Source organism: Perkinsus marinus (genome assembly GCF_000006405.1).
Source record: "Perkinsus marinus ATCC 50983 genomic scaffold scf_1104296969090, whole genome shotgun sequence".
NCBI classification, from domain to species: domain Eukaryota; phylum Perkinsozoa; order Perkinsida; family Perkinsidae; genus Perkinsus; species Perkinsus marinus.
In genome coordinates this window covers 606,318-625,208 of record NW_003202922.1, presented here as the reverse complement: position 1 = coordinate 625,208, position 18,891 = coordinate 606,318, and the positions used below count along the sequence as shown (strand labels likewise).

General features: G+C 46.7%; 6 protein-coding genes and 2 non-coding genes across 10 annotated transcripts; 3 read left to right on the top strand and 5 right to left on the bottom strand.

Annotated features, from left to right (window-relative positions):
- Positions 1-1,014: 1,014 nt before the first annotated feature.
- Pmar_PMAR003038 lies at positions 1,015-1,087 on the top strand. The gene has a single exon. It is a non-coding gene; the product is annotated as a tRNA-Glu (tRNA).
- Positions 1,088-2,540: 1,453 nt separating this feature from the next.
- Pmar_PMAR003037 lies at positions 2,541-2,613 on the top strand. The gene has a single exon. It is a non-coding gene; the product is annotated as a tRNA-Glu (tRNA).
- Positions 2,614-4,063: 1,450 nt separating this feature from the next.
- Positions 4,064-6,482, bottom strand: Pmar_PMAR003036 (serine/threonine protein kinase, putative). Its single transcript, XM_002768203.1, has 14 exons — positions 6,303-6,482; positions 6,194-6,253; positions 5,981-6,144; positions 5,840-5,920; positions 5,665-5,760; positions 5,468-5,617; positions 5,307-5,413; positions 5,055-5,203; positions 4,932-5,003; positions 4,750-4,860; positions 4,550-4,704; positions 4,407-4,499; positions 4,266-4,353; positions 4,064-4,207 (listed from the first exon to the last, which is right to left on the bottom strand). Exons 1-14 carry the CDS (start codon positions 6,478-6,480, stop codon positions 4,158-4,160), a joined length of 1,554 nt encoding a protein of 517 aa, XP_002768249.1. The 5' UTR covers positions 6,481-6,482; the 3' UTR covers positions 4,064-4,157.
- A 108-nt stretch (positions 6,483-6,590) lies between these two features.
- Pmar_PMAR003035 (phospholipase A-2-activating protein, putative) lies at positions 6,591-10,312 on the bottom strand. Its single transcript, XM_002768202.1, has 23 exons — positions 10,226-10,312; positions 10,074-10,184; positions 9,853-10,025; positions 9,722-9,805; positions 9,605-9,667; positions 9,498-9,551; positions 9,351-9,448; positions 9,153-9,311; positions 9,040-9,094; positions 8,875-8,969; positions 8,705-8,823; positions 8,558-8,658; positions 8,400-8,505; positions 8,279-8,351; positions 8,117-8,227; positions 7,975-8,064; positions 7,860-7,920; positions 7,709-7,794; positions 7,518-7,660; positions 7,230-7,339; positions 7,070-7,179; positions 6,843-6,968; positions 6,591-6,797 (listed from the first exon to the last, which is right to left on the bottom strand). Exons 1-23 carry the CDS (start codon positions 10,306-10,308, stop codon positions 6,654-6,656), a joined length of 2,355 nt encoding a protein of 784 aa, XP_002768248.1. The 5' UTR covers positions 10,309-10,312; the 3' UTR covers positions 6,591-6,653.
- Positions 10,313-10,582: 270 nt separating this feature from the next.
- Pmar_PMAR003034 (protein BMH2, putative) lies at positions 10,583-11,492 on the top strand. Its single transcript, XM_002768201.1, has 2 exons — positions 10,583-10,710; positions 10,850-11,492. The coding sequence occupies exons 1-2, from the start codon at positions 10,588-10,590 to the stop codon at positions 11,462-11,464; spliced, it is 738 nt and encodes a 245-aa protein (XP_002768247.1). The 5' UTR covers positions 10,583-10,587; the 3' UTR covers positions 11,465-11,492.
- A 1,078-nt stretch (positions 11,493-12,570) lies between these two features.
- Pmar_PMAR003033 (tyrosine aminotransferase, putative) lies at positions 12,571-14,422 on the bottom strand (the record flags this gene model as incomplete). Its single annotated transcript, XM_002768200.1, has 14 exons — positions 12,571-12,645; positions 12,705-12,776; positions 12,825-12,881; positions 12,942-13,024; positions 13,073-13,122; positions 13,325-13,378; positions 13,439-13,578; positions 13,625-13,692; positions 13,752-13,836; positions 13,881-13,933; positions 13,976-14,061; positions 14,120-14,202; positions 14,248-14,302; positions 14,349-14,422. The coding sequence occupies 14 exons, from the start codon at positions 14,420-14,422 to the stop codon at positions 12,571-12,573; spliced, it is 1,035 nt and encodes a 344-aa protein (XP_002768246.1).
- Positions 14,423-14,608: 186 nt separating this feature from the next.
- On the bottom strand, positions 14,609-16,052 carry Pmar_PMAR003032 (conserved hypothetical protein). Of its 2 annotated transcripts, XM_002768198.1 has the most exons (9): positions 15,920-16,052; positions 15,784-15,850; positions 15,602-15,732; positions 15,413-15,557; positions 15,278-15,365; positions 15,151-15,237; positions 14,925-15,046; positions 14,811-14,861; positions 14,609-14,763 (listed from the first exon to the last, which is right to left on the bottom strand). In XM_002768198.1, exons 1-9 carry the CDS (start codon positions 16,018-16,020, stop codon positions 14,632-14,634), a joined length of 924 nt encoding a protein of 307 aa, XP_002768244.1. In that variant the 5' UTR covers positions 16,021-16,052; the 3' UTR covers positions 14,609-14,631. The 2 variants fall into 2 exon arrangements, with proteins under 2 accessions (XP_002768244.1, XP_002768245.1); XM_002768199.1 differs by having other exon boundaries at positions 15,602-15,850.
- Positions 16,053-17,424: 1,372 nt separating this feature from the next.
- Positions 17,425-18,886, bottom strand: Pmar_PMAR003031 (Phospholipid scramblase, putative). Of its 2 annotated transcripts, XM_002768196.1 has the most exons (9): positions 18,823-18,886; positions 18,683-18,775; positions 18,576-18,637; positions 18,394-18,525; positions 18,156-18,263; positions 17,933-18,106; positions 17,814-17,883; positions 17,679-17,770; positions 17,425-17,619 (listed from the first exon to the last, which is right to left on the bottom strand). In XM_002768196.1, exons 1-9 carry the CDS (start codon positions 18,859-18,861, stop codon positions 17,583-17,585), a joined length of 807 nt encoding a protein of 268 aa, XP_002768242.1. In that variant the 5' UTR covers positions 18,862-18,886; the 3' UTR covers positions 17,425-17,582. The 2 variants fall into 2 exon arrangements, with proteins under 2 accessions (XP_002768242.1, XP_002768243.1); XM_002768197.1 differs by having other exon boundaries at positions 17,679-18,106.
- Positions 18,887-18,891: the final 5 nt, after the last annotated feature.

Genomic DNA, 18,891 nt, shown 5'->3' with positions numbered 1-18,891 from the left:
CGCCACGAAATTCCGAATTCTGTGCTCGACCTTGACGTCAGTACGGTACCTGCTCGAGCAACAGCCTATTCACAATTATAATGAAACCTCCATCTTTGGATTAGTAATTGACATCACGGAACAACGTCAAGATAGTTTTTGCGTAACGAGGAGAGCTCTATATTGTATTTCGGCTCTTTTTTTGTGTGCACGCGTGCGAAGCATTTCTCCACCAGCAGTTGAAAGCGGTAAATCCACAAATCGAGAGCCGGATGACTGGAAGTACACTATGATGCATGAAATAGCACTACGTGATGCTTTCCTAACAATATTCAGACGAACGATGAAGGCTGAGTTTGAAGCATTTTGTCCCTTATAATTGACGCACGTTCGATGCCCGCCGACTGCATTTCTCCGACAATTAATCCCTACTACCAGTCTATTGGGCCACACATTTGCATATCCATAAATGCGCAATTAATGAACCACCTATCTCATATTGGGTTTCAATCAAGCTACCTGGTACTCGCATCAATCCCCTCATCTGCGCGCATGCAGAGCGTTACTAAACCCCCTTATAGCTCACAACTGCCGCCACGGAGTTTTGAAATAGGTGAGGTCCACCACAACGACTACTTCCAGATTCAACGTGTATCAGAAATTGATGGTATGGAAAGATAGCGATGTCGCACAAGGGGAATCAACAACAGGCGAATCTTTTTTATGGTGATTGGTGACACAGAAACTCGTAGAATATAGATTTCTGAGTGATACATTTATCTCCCATGTTTCCATTCCGTGTCACCATGATTCCTGCCTCAACTTTGCAGAGTATCAGAGGCTAGCGTTAGTGGGAACCATTTAGAGTGTATGGTTTCGCGGGTTCACTAGCAACTGTGCTATATATTTTCTTATCACACGTCGATCACTCCTGGGTTCAAGTTCTCTTTTTCTGACAACGTGACGAGGCGTGGGGAAGTTCAGCAAATGTGACTTCATGAGTTAAAAGTATCTGACCAATCCCTATACGATGTGTCCGATGTAGTCTAGCTGGTTAGGATTCGTGGCTCTCACCCACGCGACCGGGGTTCGAGTCCCCGCATCGGAATGGTTCCGATTATGTCGCAAACGATGTCTTCAGCTAATCTTACTGATGTCAGTTGCAGTAAATTTGCATTGGCATCATTGGTTTAATGAAGTGAAATTGCGCTGCCATCATGACAATCCGTTGTCAGTCATGAGAAGCTGCAGTCCCACGACGCCGTTCGGAATCGCCCCCATCCCCTGGACAATGTTGCTATTGTTCCCCTTTTCCTCTCTTCTTTCGGATCAGTGAGGTTTGCCGCCGGAAATGATCGCGGGAAGACTGTGAATTCGTGAAAGATAACTTTGTTCAAGGGGAACGGGGAGCAAAAGGGTCGTCACCGGCATTCACCTTGCGGCTGCAGCCTAGCGAGAGGACCTGATATCTACCTTGAGCCAAGATGGCTACGGTAACTTATAAGGATCGGAATTGTGGTCGTGCCAGTTGCATAAACTTCTCGCTGCGCCACGAAATTCCGAATTCTGTGCTCGACCTTGACGTCAGTACGGTACCTGCTCGAGCAACAGCCTATTCACAATTATAATGAAACCTCCATCTTTGGATTAGTAATTGACATCACGGAACAACGTCAAGATAGTTTTTGCGTAACGAGGAGAGCTCTATATTGTATTTCGGCTCTTTTTTTGTGTGCACGCGTGCGAAGCATTTCTCCACCAGCAGTTGAAAGCGGTAAATCCACAAATCGAGAGCCGGATGACTGGAAGTACACTATGATGCATGAAATAGCACTACGTGATGCTTTCCTAACAATATTCAGACGAACGATGAAGGCTGAGTTTGAAGCATTTTGTCCCTTATAATTGACGCACGTTCGATGCCCGCCGACTGCATTTCTCCGACAATTAATCCCTACTACCAGTCTATTGGGCCACACATTTGCATATCCATAAATGCGCAATTAATGAACCACCTATCTCATATTGGGTTTCAATCAAGCTACCTGGTACTCGCATCAATCCCCTCATCTGCGCGCATGCAGAGCGTTACTAAACCCCCTTATAGCTCACAACTGCCGCCACGGAGTTTTGAAATAGGTGAGGTCCACCACAACGACTACTTCCAGATTCAACGTGTATCAGAAATTGATGGTATGGAAAGATAGCGATGTCGCACAAGGGGAATCAACAACAGGCGAATCTTTTTTATGGTGATTGGTGACACAGAAACTCGTAGAATATAGATTTCTGAGTGATACATTTATCTCCCATGTTTCCATTCCGTGTCACCATGATTCCTGCCTCAACTTTGCAGAGTATCAGAGGCTAGCGTTAGTGGGAACCATTTAGAGTGTATGGTTTCGCGGGTTCACTAGCAACTGTGCTATATATTTTCTTATCACACGTCGATCACTCCTGGGTTCAAGTTCTCTTTTTCTGACAACGTGACGAGGCGTGGGGAAGTTCAGCAAATGTGACTTCATGAGTTAAAAGTATCTGACCAATCCCTATACGATGTGTCCGATGTAGTCTAGCTGGTTAGGATTCGTGGCTCTCACCCACGCGACCGGGGTTCGAGTCCCCGCATCGGAATGGTTCCGATTATGTCGCAAACGATGTCTTCAGCTAATCTTACCGATGTCAGTTGCAGTAAATTTGCATTGGCATCATTGGTTTAATGAAGTGAAATTGCGCTGCCATCATGACAATCCGTTGTCAGTCATGAGAAGCTGCAGTCCCACGACGCCGTTCGGAATCGCCCCCATCCCCTGGACAATGTTGCTATTGTTCCCCTTTTCCTCTCTTCTTTCGGATCAGTGAGGTTTGCCGCCGGAAATGATCGCGGGAAGACTGTGAATTCGTGAAAGATAACTTTGTTCAAGGGGAACGGGGAGCAAAAGGGTCGTCACCGGCATTCACCTTGCGGCTGCAGCCTAGCGAGAGGACCTGATATCTACCTTGAGCCAAGATGGCTACGGTAACTTATAAGGATCGGAATTGTGGTCGTGCCAGTTGCATAAACTTCTCGCTGCGCCACGAAATTCCGAATTCTGTGCTCGACCTTGACGTCAGTACGGTACCTGCTCGAGCAACAGCCTATTCACAATTATAATGAAACCTCCATCTTTGGATTAGTAATTGACATCACGGAACAACGTCAAGATAGTTTTTGCGTAACGAGGAGAGCTCTATATTGTATTTCGGCTCTTTTTTTGTGTGCACGCGTGCGAAGCATTTCTCCACCAGCAGTTGAAAGCGGTAAATCCACAAATCGAGAGCCGGATGACTGGAAGTACACTATGATGCATGAAATAGCACTACGTGATGCTTTCCTAACAATATTCAGACGAACGATGAAGGCTGAGTTTGAAGCATTTTGTCCCTTATAATTGCGAAGCATTTCTCCACCAGATGTTCAAGATCAAACACGCTTTCAGGTCTATTCCATGCAGAGTTGACCCTCGCGATAGCGGTAGACGCTTTGGTTCTGTAAATTACGAGCAACTGAACGAATGCACATCCGATGTCGGGCAACTCTATCGACCTCTAACCTCTATCGCCATGAAACAATTGATGGGACATGTTTCCAGCCTGTGAGGGCACAAAATCGTAACCACCATAACGTTGAGTCGACTGTCCACGCCTCATAACACTCGAAGGAGGACTCGACATGATACTCACCGAAGAGATACTACCAGGGACATACTTATTTCGATCAGGGAAAAATCGCCCGGCATCCCCTCGTGTACAAGGATCATCTCGATACATTGGTACTTCACGTGACCGTACTACCATCCATGGTAGTACGTTCACGTGAAGGCTCCAAGGCTCCTATTAGGAGCCTCAGTATTAGTGGTTAGCATGAGCCGCGCTAGTATCCACAAACCCCGAAACTGTAGGCATTCGTAGACATTCAGCCCTTCAACAGGAAAGCCTCCACTACGGAGATTCAGTACGCTTCATCGAGCCACTTCACTATCGTGACCAAACTCGGTTGTTATCTACACAATTCAACTAGACATTTGGGGTCGAAAGAGCCAACGCTCGAGCAATTATGGGATAAAGAAACGAGATTTAATAAGACCTTGACTGAGAGAACTTGACTGAAGCATAATGGGTATGGCTCTTGAAATGCTTCACTCTCTGATAGTCGGGGGCATTCCAGGTTCAGAACTATTCGGTGGACCTGAATCCCATCAGAGATGTTATCTCCTCAATGAGTGAGAACAGAGCAACCCATATACCTTCGACATAGCTCCACCCTTGGAATGCTCCTTCTTTCACCTTAGGGGCTGCCACTGCAGCTCCTTTCATGGCACGCGCTTTAACCGCCTAATAGAATATCGCGACATTGTCAATGACAAACGATCGATCCAGGTACCGACTTCAACTGGCTTTTCAGTGAATTCTGGAGAGAAGTTCTTCTTCGTTTTGCTTGGGTCGATTGGTGGCTTGATCTGCTTCCGGAAGAGCTTCTCCTATAAGAAAGCATGATCCCCCACTAGGCGCCTAAGTAGGGACTAGGTACCCATTCCATATCCCTAACCCAAGGATGATCTTTGATTTCCCTGGCACCCTTCTTAGATCCGAGTCTTATCTTGGGGTCTGCCTCTAAAAGTCTGTCGCACATGTCCCGTGCTGCAGCTGATACCCAGGGTGGATACGAGAGACTTTCCCCAGTAACTGGTGAATCCTAATATCATCGAAACCAGTAATGAAGACACTCACCCCTTCGTGCGAACATTTCATCCCAGTTGCCTTGGAAGTGGGGAAGACTGCCTGTGAGCATCACATAGAGTAGGCATCCGAGGCAGTAGAAATCCAAGGGCTTCCCATGACCTGCCAACATCCTCCAATAGATGCGATTTGACAGTGATGGGATACTAACATCGAAACACGAGAGTACTCACCTTCTCGTTTGATCATCTCGGGACTCAAGTACCCAGCGGTGCCGACAAAGGACGTCAGTTGCGAGGTAGGATCTGTACCCAGATTTTGTGTATCAGCTAACTACATATGATAACATGCCTCACCTGCTTTGCTTTCCTTCGATAATCCGAAATCAGTCAACCTCACATGGCCATCCAAGTCCAACAATACGTTCTCGGGCTTCAGATCCCGGTACAGAACATTCTGAGAATGCAGATACTCCAGACCGAGAAGGACTTCACAGAAGTAGAACCTGACGTGGGCACGTATGAGAAGGTAAGATCACAACAAGTCTGATGACTAGTCTAGAACTACGATCATGACATCCACAGAGGCAATACGATACATGATCGTACTTGGCAGTTGATTCATCGAAATGGCCTCGCTGCATCATGTGATAGAAGAGTTCACCTCCTGCGCAGAACTCGAGAACAAAGTACAGGTGGGAGCGCGTTTGGAAAGCCTGAGATATTGGTAGTGGATGCCCTATTTCAAAAAGGTTCATGGACGCTATTACCCAATACATAGTAACTATGAAAGGATGCCTGGCCTTGGCCAAAACTTTACGTTCCATCATTGCACGTTCCATTCTCTTGTTGTTAGATAGAATCCTCTCCTTGGTCATCATTTTAACAGCATATAGTTTACCGTTATCTCGACGACGAACCTTGGATATAATTAAGGTCGAGAAAGAAGAAGTATCGCACACCATACCAAGATAACAGAACAACTTGCGCCATCCCCGATAACCTTGAGGAATTCAAAATCAGTTAGAGTAGCCTTCGATGCGTAGGAAGAGGCCCCTAGATCCTAAACGAAATACATTACATTATTACCATTGTAGGAGGACTAGTATGAGCGATTTAGTGTAGCTTCTCTATTTTCCTACATCGACGCTGAAAATCGCCTCGAGATCCTCGTTCGGTCTCAAACAAGTGAGTGGCCTTTTGAAGTCCATCAACCAAGTGTCCTAGAAAACAGTGAAACAGTTCAGGTCATCCAGCAAGCCATCATCTGAGTATCTTCCGACCTTGGCTTCCTGATCAGCTTTGTCTCCGAACTCCTTAAGACCCACGAGGTGACCAGGTGCACCCAGTTCCCGGAATCGCTCTTGTGCTTGGTCCACCAACCATCCGCAGGAAAGATCAGCAGCTGGTTGAGGAAAATCAATAGTGATAACTCGTTCGTCCAAACCTAAAGAGGACATTGACAAACTGAACTTTACCCCTCGGCGGATCGACACCTTCGCCATGTTCATCAAACTTGAGGAAGCCGTGTACATTCACAGACATCATGGGCTTACCTGATAGGTGAATTGTTCAATACTCATAACGAAGTCCTCGAATACTTACAGATTTGCGTTACAGGATGTTCGTGATGTTTCTTAGAAGGGAGGATCTTCCGTAATTGCCTAGTAGCCGAAGAGGTTGTGAAGGAAGTGGATGAGGTGGATGAGGAAGTGTTGGTAGCTCCTTTACCACTACTTCCACCACTCGATCCTCCATTTTCTCGGCTTTGTTTGTTTCCCATGGGACAGAAGATTGAATAAATGCAAAGATACAACAACCTCGGCGGGGTTTCCTCTGCAGAAACCCAATGAAGATTATTTAAGGAGATTCAGAACGCAGGATCGAAACGACAAGATGAAACACAGCAATGGGAGCGAGGAACTGCGTCACCGCATATTGGAACATATCCATAGATCAACATAATGCGAGTATATCAGCCGCGCATTCCCTCACACGAACTTCAGTACTCATCTGGCATCGGCGTAACCTATCGATGACCTCTATGGGGAGATGCTCGCTATCTTTGGCGCTCTGGCAGCAGCCAAGCGAAACAAGAACCTACAAGCTCTTCACGTAAGGTCTTTAAGGCATCCCATCGCTCACCCGATAGAGGATATCCGAATCATTTAAATCGATCTGTTTGAATGTTCCAAATATGAAAGGAATAACGGATTTGTAAGGTAACCCCAGTGATCTGTCAGTCGCTGACTCGGAGATGTTAATAAGAACCTACAGATGATATTATATACAGTGGCGGATCCCGCATCTAGGACTGAAATTATGCGCAGTATAGCGAGGGAGCAGGAGATCGATTGATATCCTACAGTTACCGAAGCGCATGCCATCCTCGTGTGTTTGTTAGTAGACTGTGTTACAGCACACATGACTGCTGGAAGGACCACTTTAGTTGCCATGTCACAGAGCACCGCCCGCGTTGTACCTAGTAATGTACTTCCACAATGTTAGTCCGAGTTAATGTGAGGATATTACTGAAGGCCGCCATGTTGGCCAGGAATCTAGCGCAGCATATACTCAAAGGAGAAGATGCTGTAGAAGGATCTCGAAGGTATTTACTTACAGTCTGCACGTATATTAAACCTCTAAAAAGTCACAATGCTTAACAATCAACATAGGGTCTGTTATAGAGGCCAAATGGAGCAATGAATGGACAAGTGGTGAGCTACCGCAAACGACACGTTCGTTGGGGTTATGGAAGAGAGAGACCCCATGCAGGACTATCAGAGGACAACAGAGAGTGACCACTTGAGGAATGATTACCTATCGGCACTCTTAAAGACATCAGCACCGTTCTCTTCCAAAAGCATCATTCTGGCCAGATCAACACCAACAAAGAGCCCTTGGTCTGGCGTCCAATTCGGTAGCAGTCTTGACCATAATGTGTAGATCGATTCATGCAAGAACTAGCAGCCACGACCACGTAAGCAATAATCAAGATAAGAGAGGTGTACCTTCTTGCTCCTCGATGAACTCTTTAAAACTTCTATCAACGCATCTAGACTGTTCAATTCATCTGCGGTTAGCTTAGACTTGTTTCCTGGAACAGATAAGCGCATATTCGTAGTATGATAATGCGGAGACCAGAGTAGCGAGTATGTCTACCATCTGGGATAGCATCATTGAGCTCAACAAGTTTCTTCTTCATCGGGTCATACTTCGCATCCTGAGGAAGGAGCGATATTCCAACGCTATGGAGGAGTAAGGATCCCCGCAACACCTTAAAGACAATCGGATCCATAAGGGGGAAGTGTTTCATGTGATGAACCGGCCTGACAGGTGCGGCTGCATGTTCAGATGAGGAACTGACCTAAGATGAGCGTATAAGCCAGAAAGAATAGAGCGAAGCGAGTAGATGTTACCGAGTGTGGCACCGTCGTGGACTGGATCGGAGGAGAGGCCGAGTGTGCTGACCCTCCCGAGGCATTAGTCTTGATGAAATCCATGATCTGGTGTATATTAGACTTATCGATCTGTATTACGCCTCAGAACAAGCATCATAAAGAGATACATGGTACACTCACCTGCTCCCTAGAACAGAACTTCTCTGCCACCACAAGCGGATTGTCGGTGTTATTGAATGGTAGGAGCGCCATCCTGAACGTATATTAAATCGATTCTAATAACTCCACATCGAACACTGACCTATCAGCGGAGCCCAACTCCACATCAAACACGTAATCATAGGAACCAGCAGGGAAGTACTGATCCCCGTGGTACTGCTTCTTATCAGCCTTGCCAGTGACCACGCCTAATAATAGATCAGCATCAATCACTTGAAAGACCATTACTCCCCGCAGTACCGATATTCTGCCAAGCACCGCTAGCCCATTGGCAGGCGATGACCTGGTCGCCCTGTCTGAACATCTTCACTTCACCATTCCTCCGTCCTCTAGTGGAGGACCTAGAATACCCACACTAGATCTAGACATAGGAGATATTTATCTCACATGGTGCTTATGTCAGGTACACTATCCAACGGCACTGCACTGGCACCCTTTCCAGCTGCCTCAGCTGCACTTGCCTCAGCTAAAGACCTCAACGACTCTCGCTCTTCTACTGGGGCCATCTAGGAACCATTCGAACATATCACATAAGCCCCACAAGGGAAGCAGTGTACCCGATCAACTTCATTAGTCCATATTCTGACGATGCCATCGCTGCAGCCCGATACGACGATTCCCTTGGAGATCTCCCTAACACTCCATATAGTGCCTGATAAGAATCATAGCAAGTTCGAACAGGGTCGTCGCACTATGCTAGGCAAAGGGCCAAGTAATATTACCCGGATGGAGTAGAGAGTTTCCTGTTGGTGTTGTAGACTCAGAAGGGTTCCAAAACTACCAACCAGAGAACAGTGCGTCAAGACATACGCTTGATATGGGTGTATCAACGCACCTTGACATTCCTGTCGTCACTGGCTGTGGTGAGCACATCGAACTTCCAATCACAATCAAACACGAACCCATTATGACCCGTTAACGTGATAGCACTGTGAGTATCGGCAGGAAGGTCATATCCAGTGCCATCCTGTTTTACAACTGGAGCTGGCCATACCTATGCATCTATAACGGTTATCAGTCTCAAAAGTAGGACCTTGATCATGCAGTCATTGCTAACACTTGCGAAGCTGCCCATAGCAGGGTTAACAGCAAAGGCTCGAATGATATCCTCGTGAGCATGTAAGATGGAACCTGTGTGACTCGCTCTTCCCTTGCTAGAAGGATTCGGGTGGATTCCTACCCAACAAGGTACCATCGGCAATCCTCCAAAACTTGATAATACCATCTTGAGCACCTAATTGACACATAAATTGGTATTCACGGATCTGACAACGAAATGAACGATACCTGTGAAACACAAGTCCCCATCGGCGGACACTCCAACTGTGACAGCGTATTTTCCGGCTTCACCTGAGCAGATATGCACAGGCACTTGTTATCAAGTGGTATACACTAGAGCAGTACCTCTCCATTCTGGTTCCTCAGTACTACCATCGAGTGTCCAACATTTGACTATGCCATCCCAGCCTCCAGATAATACTCTGATACCTGCTTAGTACATCTCAATCGTTCAACATACTAGTATAAACTTCTACCTCCCACTGTAGCGACTGAGCTCACAGCACCGTCATGGGCGTGAGATACCTTCCATAATACAGCACCATCATTGACTCTAATATGAGCTAGAGATAGATCCTTAGATCCAGAGATATAGGACTGGGAACTCTCTATTGGTTGTCGATTGACACCCGCAAGGCAGTACACATACCTGCGGTCGAGCTATCGCCTCTCATATGGAACCTTTGCCCAATATCACCCATCATGGTGTGTATGCCTAGCTGCCATAGTATAGCGTCCACTCGGTTGTTCTCCATCAGCGCTACTCCTCCATACGATAACGCTTTTATCCAGTGACCCAGATAGGATGCTACAACACAATCATGACAGAGACGACTTCACGGGTATTACGTGTGGTCTGGTAGAACAGTTAAACACCGAACATCTCCAGAATGCCCTTCAAGCTGCTGGCTTATTTCATAATCGAGTTCCATTTCAAAAACTCAACTACCCTCAGACAACAACCCTTGGCCGATACTAATATTGGTACTGATGGTATTAATGGGCGCACCGCGCCGGGCTAATCGATCTTGAATTCTTATACTTTCTAGTGTTTCCTCAGTAGGGGGTCGCAAGATTGCTCGGCGTTATTGTTCGTCTCTTCCGTACTGTCTGTCGTGAGTGAAGACTTCTCAAGCTCCCTTGTTATGCTCGTATACTGCTTGTGATGCCCCCCTCAGAAATATTCAGGTTAATCGTTCCCCCCAGTAAACATGGCCGAGGAGCGTGAGAAGAACGTGTACATCAGCAAGCTAGCCGAGCAGGCCGAGCGTTACGACGAGATGGCGGATTACATGAAGGCAGTCGCCGAGACCGGCACTGAACTAAGTGTTGAGGTAAGGTGGGTTGAAGTACTAGCTATGAGTCGAGTCCCCTAGGAGCGATGCATTTAGGAAACTTGCAAAACATCCATCGTACCAGGTGCTCGCTTTTTCTTAGCATTTACTCATTGTTACTGCTTCTTTTTACTCGTAGGAACGCAACCTCCTCTCGGTCGCTTACAAGAACGCCGTTGGCTCTCGTAGAGCTTCGTGGAGAATTGTCTCCTCTGTTGAGCAGAAGGAAACCAGTAAAGGCAACACTACTCATGCAGAGATCGCCAAGGGTTACAGGGAAAAGGTCGAAGCTGAACTGCAGGAGATCTGCGATAAGATCCTCGGCCTCCTCGATAAGTACTTAATCCCTTCTTCCCAGTCCGGCGAGTCACAGGTCTTTTATTATAAGATGAAGGGTGATTATTATCGTTACATCGCCGAATTCAGTTCGGGTGATACCAAGAGCAAAGCTGCTGATGATGCCCATCAGGCTTATAAGGAAGCCACTTCTATCGCTCAGAAGGAGCTCCTCGTTACCCATCCTATCCGTTTGGGACTGGCACTCAATTTCTCGGTCTTCTACTATGAGGTGCTTAACCAGCCTGACGAGGCCTGCAAGATGGCCAGGCAGAGCTTTGAAGATGCTATCGCTGAGTTGGACAATGTCAGCGAGGACAGCTATAAGGATTCTACTCTTATCATGCAACTCCTGCGTGATAACCTCACCTTATGGACTTCTGATCAGGATGGTGGTGCTGAAGGTGGTGCCAACTAGTCAGCTTTCAACGGCATGGTTGGCTACCGATCCTCATCTGATGGTTACAGTAGCTGAGTGATGATAGATATGCTGAATTATGTGTCGGTGATGCGCTCACTTACGGCGATATTGCCGCTCCTCATAACAATAATTGTTAGTTCTTCGATTCTTGCGTTGCTGAGTAGAGGAATGGGACAGATGTGGCGAGATCCTCACAGTCAGAGTACAACAACGAGAATCATCCAATTGAACGGCATGAGTTAGTAGCCTCATGCCCTAGCTTGATCGCATTCGTGTTAGAAAACTTTGATCACTCATACTCCCAGTCCTCGAGTCCTACACTCAAGTCAGTGCTGGTTTAGTCATGGTTTGAATATAGCAAGTCTGCAATTATAATTGAATCCAAGACCCAAGCACTGCCTTAGTCACAATCGCTTGGATGATGGCAATTGTGAGAACTTCGCGTCCTGCTCAGCCCCAGGGAGTGCGGATAGGCTTTGAGATTCAATTCATTCGTCGTATTTTGTTATTCAACAACCTCATGCGCAAAGGTCAGCGTTGAAAAGAGCTGTAGTAGGATGGCCATACGCTGCGCACACACATTGATCATGCAACACTCAAGGCTTAGCAGGGATAAGAAGGAACTACACATGGAGTGGGTTGGAGATGATCACATTGTTGGAGATGTGAACTTGCGGAATATGTTGTGATTGACCGAATGTCTTGGAGTTGATTCACACTGTATACAGAGGTCATTACACATTCCCACATATCACTGGTCACAAACACAGACATAACTCCCTTTCATGAAACTGTCAACGGTATGTTGCACAACAAATAGTGATTAAAACATAGATAGTCTCAACCGAACTCTTCCGATATCAACTAAGTCAACCAGAGCGCACAGCTCATGATAACCACACTTCTGGCTAGAGTCTCCGATGATTTTTACAGAATCGGCGTATACGATCACAAGCTTCGACTATCTTGTCCTTTGGCGGAGTGATAACTATCCGAAAGAAGTTCTCAAGCTGGAAGCACTGGCCGGGAAGGACGAAAACGGCTTGTTCTTCGAGTAACAGTCTATTGGAAAACTGAACTACTAAGGGGGTGTACAACGGAACTTACCTACTAAAGTTGATGTCGTCTTTAACGTCGATGATATCAGTGTCGATCCCGATCATAACATACATAGCAGCCTAATTGCGACACTCATTCAGTGATAGGGCTTTCAGCATCATAACGAGGGATTACTGACCTGCGGCTGGATAATATTCAACCCGGGTACGTCCATGAGTGTCTCAATAACAATTTGCGAGTTTTCGAAGAGCTGAACAGGAAGGATTCTTGATGTAGGACCATAAGGATATGAGCCCACCATTCTTTTATTGTTGCTATGGTAAGACGCTGGAGTCTCTTTCAATAAACTGGGCACCTATGCAGTAGGGAGCTCGGCAGCCCATAGCGTGACTTGGCGAACAATTCTCCCACTCACCGCAGACTGGAGTAGACTTGCAGGTCCCAAAGTTAGTGTCGAAAGGTCATGCAGCCCTTGGCGAATATCTCCCAAGACCTCACCTGAACTATTCTATACTTTGAGCTCCATCATGTCTTCCTTAGCGCTACCTCTATCATGAAGACAGACCCAACCAACTCTCCAGCCAGGTACCATAAACCTGCACAGTCGCGCTATAGGAAGGATACTTATTAGTTACACGGAAGTGGCACATGATAGAATAAATCATACATCCCACCGTTTAGCAATTCCCCCAATTGAGAGAATGGGTACTGTATCAGAGACGGAGGCAAAGGGGATCACTGGCTGTCCATCAAATGACTGAAGAGCAACAGAGCATAGAGGTGAATTCAAGTTCCCACCGAATGACCATATCATGGTAGATCTCATCGGCGATTATTGGTAAGTTACCAAACCTGAGTTACTTATAAGCAGATATGATGATGATCAGGCGGAAATAGGATGTCTGAGCCTACTCTTGACATAGCGCTACGATGTCTCCTATATGTTCACGTGTCCAGTTACTGCCACAAGGATTACTAGGATTATTCAGGAGTATACCCTTGGCATTAAGTTTATTACTTTCCAAACTGCGTTGCAGGGAGGTCATATCCACCTGAAGTAACTCAGTTACACAAGATAGGGACATTGCTATAGATAACCTCAAATTTTCTATCGCTCCGTAACTTATAAAAGTCGACGTTTATACCTCTCGAAGAGCACAAGGTATCTAAGGCACATCCCTCCTGGCTGAGTTCTGCATCTGGTGAGCAGATGCATAGCATTTACTGTATAGTGGGAAGGAGGGCTGAGGCAAGAGTATTGTATCCTCTCCATTCGTGTTAGCGAGAACAGCGATAGCCATGTCAATGGCCTATAACACAGAGATAGATACTAGAACGAAGACTATCCACTCACTTGACTCGCCCCACACGTCATGACAACGTCATCTATGATAGGAGGGGGATGATCTGGATACATGATCAACACAGAGGTAGGAATTTCTCAAGTACTCGGGTTCACGGCGTTCTCATCAGCAACGGCTTGCCGTACTGCAGCGTATCCACACGAATGTGGGTATCCATTATACGCGAAAGACCTATGACACCGTATGGGACGGTTGCGCCGGACAGAACTTGTCCGTGAGCTTTTCTCACTTGAGATTTTCTCGTAAGACACCATCGACAACATGCTGCGGAGCTCTGAAGTTACCATAAACCGTCGGGTCCCCGATTGAGAGCTGTAGGAGCAGCATGGGATGAAGAATTGGGACATAGGAACCCACCGGTATAGTCTCCAGATTGGGATTAGGTTTCACCTTCAACTGGTCGACTATCCTCCTAAAATAGAGACTCTCATCATTGTGCGACCCCCACCTTAGATGACCTAATAGGGTTGGCTGTTCGAGCAGCAATTATGCTCCTCGGAATGAGCCTATGCGCATCGCAAGCAGCTGACATTGTGAAGGAACCCGTAGCAGATAGGACAGGTAAGCAAACTATGATGGTAGTAGCATCAACACTCCCCCGACATGAGACAGTGTATTCATTGCTTGGTTCTGGATGCAACCACTTATGCTGTGGAACAGCGTCTCGAGCGTGCACCAACCGTGGCACTCCATACGAAACTCTACAAGAAAGATTAAGTAAAATGATGAAAAGAATACGGCTTAATGAGTGCCTGCTCTGCGTTCGAGGCGGCCGAGATAATCTGTCACTTGCTCATAAACTACTAACATTATGCCACCGCCTGGACCCAAACGGATAATCTTTGGTGCAAGCCCCTTCCATAGTGACGATACCTGGAACGATGACCACAACATCGTCATTGAGTAATAAGGAGACTCACCCCTTCTGTTCGCGCTACATGGAGTAGCAAGGGAACTGTGCGTGTTGGTACCTGATGGAATCACCCGATCTCGGCAGCCGTGTTGCTGATAAGTAGCCGTAGTTGATTGCTCACTGCTAGTAGCCTTTCTGCATCCTCGGGTCGAGCCTGCTTTAAAGCTGATGAATTCTGCATTCTAGTCTTGACAACATCGAGAGGAGTGTTGACACAACACCCGAGGGAGCCGGCAATGGTACCTGAACGGTCCTCGATCCAGAAGACGATGTGTCCCATTCGCTTTGCGTGAGGGTAAATCCCTCAATGGGGGAGGGCATCGCGAAGAGTGGAGAAATATTCGTACCAGCAGCGAAGTTCAGGAATTTAGACTCCTCCTTGGTTGTGGAGTATATGGTCGACTTGATGGCGAAGATACTCCCAAAATAGGTCCCTGAATGGGTGTGATTGGAAGCTACAAGAGCACATATTACCATTCCAGCAGGCGTTCCTGAGCAGTGTACACCAGAAGCCAGTGAAGAGTGCCGCAACACCCTCATGCCGAATAATCGCACTTGCGGCCTGTCGCGTCTCATGAATGGTATTAAGCCTAGAGAAGTGTAGCATACCTGTATGCTCGAGGAGTAGAGGCCTCTGTTTTCGGGTAGCTGCATACGTATCTTCACCAGCTCTGGTGAGCACACTATAGCTCCTTCGCATATACCAGCTCCTACACCACTCATTAATGCTAGCGTCTGGCCGGAGTATCCGAGCCTGGACTAAGGTAATTGAGGACGATCTGGCGAGTATGGCCTCACCTTTGAAAACTATCTCGCAACTGAGCATTAGTAGAAAACTTTAGAGCCCGTTTAGGTGTCTCAGACAGTAAGGGGAAGAGCATTCCGCGATAAATACGAATACGCTCATCCTTGATTGCTCTGGTGAGTACCTAGTGATTACCAACCGTTAACAAGCGAACAGAGTGAATCATTGATAACACAATGAACATGTTATTCTGTCGACCTGTCCCTGCCATAGCTCTCGTCTTGATAACATCAAGAGGGTACCTAAGTGGTGATTATTGCAACTTCCATGGCGTCTGATAGAAATAGAACACCTCCCAGCCCCACACCTACATTGCGGTAAGCTCCACCATACCTGCAATACCACCTGCGATAACACTATGAGAGAAAGGCGTAGTGGAGTGAGTAGCATTAGTCGGGTGCGGGGACGGCATATGGCGAAGGTTACACCAAGGCTCGGGTCGCTGCTTCATCAGTGGGGTCGCGGTTGATGACGAGGAAATCCACAAAGCACGACAATTATTCGATATGAAATAGTTTTCACTCTGATACACAACCCCTGGAAAGTGGAACTAACCTCGATCCGCTAGAGCAATGACGATGTCGATGATAGTATTGCTCCAAGTATCCATACTTGTACATAGCCTTCATAATTACCAAGTTCCGACCAGCATTAACCTACATACCTTCCCCATACTGGTACGGATGACACTGTACCCGAATCGATCTGATAGCTGATTCGGTGCCTGGTTGTGGGCTTCACCCTACATGATTATCGGTTTGAATCCGGTCCGGATCTCTGATGACAGTGGTAGGAAAGGTCCCCGAAGCTTGCTCAATGGCAACACTCAACACAGATAAACTGGGTAGCATACATCTATGCTCATAAGTTCGAACAGACAAACGAATATCGGATAGCTCATGCCAAGAGTTACAACCACGGTGGGACGAAACTCAGAGAAAAAAACGTAACAGGAGAATAGTCAATCGATACCGCAGGTCGCAGCAAAAAACGATGCTGTTGATAACGATGGTAAGGGTGGTAAGATATGCACTATGCTCGAATGGTCACTATATGGTTGGATAAGCTCTTGATGGGCCCTCGCCAATCATGAAGGCCAAAGCTCTCTAGGAGTTTCCAAGGTCAGTCGCCGCAGAGTACATGGACCCAAAAAACGTCTCGGCATTGAATTGAGTCTATAGAATACCTAGGAAAGTGCAATAACTAATATTACGGATACAAACTAACGTCGCGACGTTGTAATAGTAGGAGATGAAGTATCTACATTCGCAGTCTGGTGAATGAGGATAACGGTATCCACGGAGCAGTCCATGAGGGGGACTCTAGGCCTCTAGCATAATGGATATAGATCATCGGATCCAGGCAGGAGCCAAGTATTCACACTCATGCACCAGATGAATAACAATTCACGTGGCTTAGCGACACTGTGATTCAATGAGCTAGATGAGATGATCAGTGAAGCATCCATATTGAGAGACATTACGTCGTGGAAAGAGACCCCCAGGATAAGGTGTGGGTATCGCAGAGCATGGGGGTATTGAAAACCCCTACAGAGCAAAGCTGTGTAAATAGTGTACTATGAGTGCATGTACCTGTTATATGTGGATAGTTGGATATAGACATGATAGGCATGATTGTAGTACCCATCACCAATCACCACTGTCTATAGCAATCCCTCCTCCCTCCCCCAAAGGTTTCCTTCAGCTAGCCATGCCGACCACACAGAGCTACTACAATGAACGATTGCTTTATTCTCGGCCTTAAATCCTCAGATATGCAGGATATGATCCTGATTACCAACTCGACTACATCATCATCAAATAAATATCCTCAGATCAGACGATAGATCAACGTGTCAAACTTCAACCATAGATTGGGAAATAGCATTTAAAAGGACCGATGCGACATGATTATACGGGGAGGAATCCCCAGTAGAAAAGGGATTCCCCTTGAGGGTATGACCATCCACTCTAATCACTCGTTGTTGGGTTGGTTGCGAGGACTGAAGTATCTGAGAGAGGGGACAGCACTCTCTAGTTGCTGCTGCTGAAGATGCACGATGGATCTAACCTGAAGTCCATGAATATCCCCAAGGCTAGCAACAGAGCCTTCCATCGAGGATTCTGAACTTGCCCAAATGTGATCCAATAGTTATCTTGTTCCTGATAGAATATCAATATGATAAATGGTAGAGATGGCAAGAACCTTGAAGCATATTGGGCAACAGTCACCCCACATCCAATACTTGTCGATTTTCCCAACCCCGGAATTATTCCTAAGATAAATTTCAAAAAATGCCAGTGAGACCATAGTATAGAACTTACATCGAATCGGTCAATTCCACACCAACGTGTTGACAGGGGCCACACGGTAAGGGACAGCACATCCCTAACTGACAGCATCCTCCAACCCCTGTGATGACATCATTCCCAGCTGCATCTTTAATCTTGAATGTGAGATCACAGCATGCATAGGGATCGTGCAAGGTACCCAACAACCTAACAGTCTAATAAATGCAACACGTGGCTCTCCTTCGGATCAACTCACTGATCAGTCGACGTCTCAGTCACATAGGCTACTGGTCGATTGGCACACAAGCAGGTACAGGAACACGGACGATGTACTGTGAGCCAATGGATGAGATCTCCACGTAGTCTGCACAACCAGAGCAAAGTGTCCAGTCCGTTATAAAGCCTAGTGATGCCATTAACCAGCGTAGTCATGATGATAAAGCATCGGAGTGACATAATCTCCCAATGAGCCGCAGTATGAGACGAGGACCTACCCGTTAGGCCCCAGTACATATATATGCAAGTCCCATGGGGCACAATCCGCGGGGTAACAATTCCTCTCACACACATTAGATTCTTCAACAGCATAGAAAATGTCGCGTCCTGCCTCATCCTTGACGATATACCTAGATTAGCATCATCTGCTGCATACCCGTCATGGACGAGTTGTTCCTACTTGTTACGTTGATCAAAGCCCGTAATGGCTTCGACCATCTGACGTAGTTCACGGACTTGAACCTAGAATGGATCATACACCATATAGGGAGTAGGGTGATTGAATACCTTTTGCAGGCCAGCCACAATCTGCATACCATCAAGAACGGTAGTAGGCCTACCTACCGGCATGGGATTGCCGATGACTGTAGCCATCTGGACCTAGGAGTACATTAAGACTCAACAGCGATCATAATAGGATAAGATACCTGCCCTGGAGGTTGGATCTGAGGGTTGGGGTATTGCATAATGGAACAGAGGAAAGCACCGACTGACTA

Excerpts from the sequence above, each read along its gene's own strand:
- Pmar_PMAR003036 (XM_002768203.1), bottom strand. The coding sequence starts at position 6,480 with ATGGGAAACAAACAAAGCCGAGAAAATGGAGGATCGAGTGGTGGAAGT. Across the intron at positions 5,204-5,306 it reads TTCGATGAATCAACTGCCAA|GTTCTACTTCTGTGAAGTCC; the intron begins GTACGATCATGT and ends TGCCCACGTCAG. Across the intron at positions 5,004-5,054 it reads ATCGAAGGAAAGCAAAGCAG|ATCCTACCTCGCAACTGACG; the intron begins GTGAGGCATGTT and ends ATCTGGGTACAG.
- Pmar_PMAR003031 (XM_002768196.1), bottom strand. The coding sequence starts at position 18,861 with ATGCAATACCCCAACCCTCAGATCCAACCTCCAGGGCAG. Across the intron at positions 17,884-17,932 it reads GTGGAATTGACCGATTCGAT|GAATAATTCCGGGGTTGGGA; the intron begins GTAAGTTCTATA and ends AATTTATCTTAG. Across the intron at positions 17,620-17,678 it reads GGGATATTCATGGACTTCAG|ATACTTCAGTCCTCGCAACC; the intron begins GTTAGATCCATC and ends CCCCTCTCTCAG.
- Pmar_PMAR003032 (XM_002768198.1), bottom strand. The coding sequence starts at position 16,020 with ATGCCGTCCCCGCACCCGACTAATGCTACTCACTCCACTACGCCTTTC. Across the intron at positions 15,558-15,601 it reads TTGCGAGATAGTTTTCAAAG|GCTCGGATACTCCGGCCAGA; the intron begins GTGAGGCCATAC and ends ACCTTAGTCCAG. Across the intron at positions 15,047-15,150 it reads ATTCCTGAACTTCGCTGCTG|GTACCATTGCCGGCTCCCTC; the intron begins GTACGAATATTT and ends AGGACCGTTCAG.
- Pmar_PMAR003035 (XM_002768202.1), bottom strand. The coding sequence starts at position 10,308 with ATGGAACTCGATTATGAAATAAGCCAGCAGCTTGAAGGGCATTCTGGA. Across the intron at positions 9,095-9,152 it reads GTGACGACAGGAATGTCAAG|TTTTGGAACCCTTCTGAGTC; the intron begins GTGCGTTGATAC and ends TCTGGTTGGTAG. Across the intron at positions 6,798-6,842 it reads ATTCGGATATCCTCTATCGG|GTTCTTGTTTCGCTTGGCTG; the intron begins GTGAGCGATGGG and ends AAGAGCTTGTAG.
- Pmar_PMAR003034 (XM_002768201.1), top strand. The coding sequence starts at position 10,588 with ATGGCCGAGGAGCGTGAGAAGAACGTGTACATCAGCAAGCTAGCCGAG. Across the intron at positions 10,711-10,849 it reads GCACTGAACTAAGTGTTGAG|GAACGCAACCTCCTCTCGGT; the intron begins GTAAGGTGGGTT and ends TTTTACTCGTAG.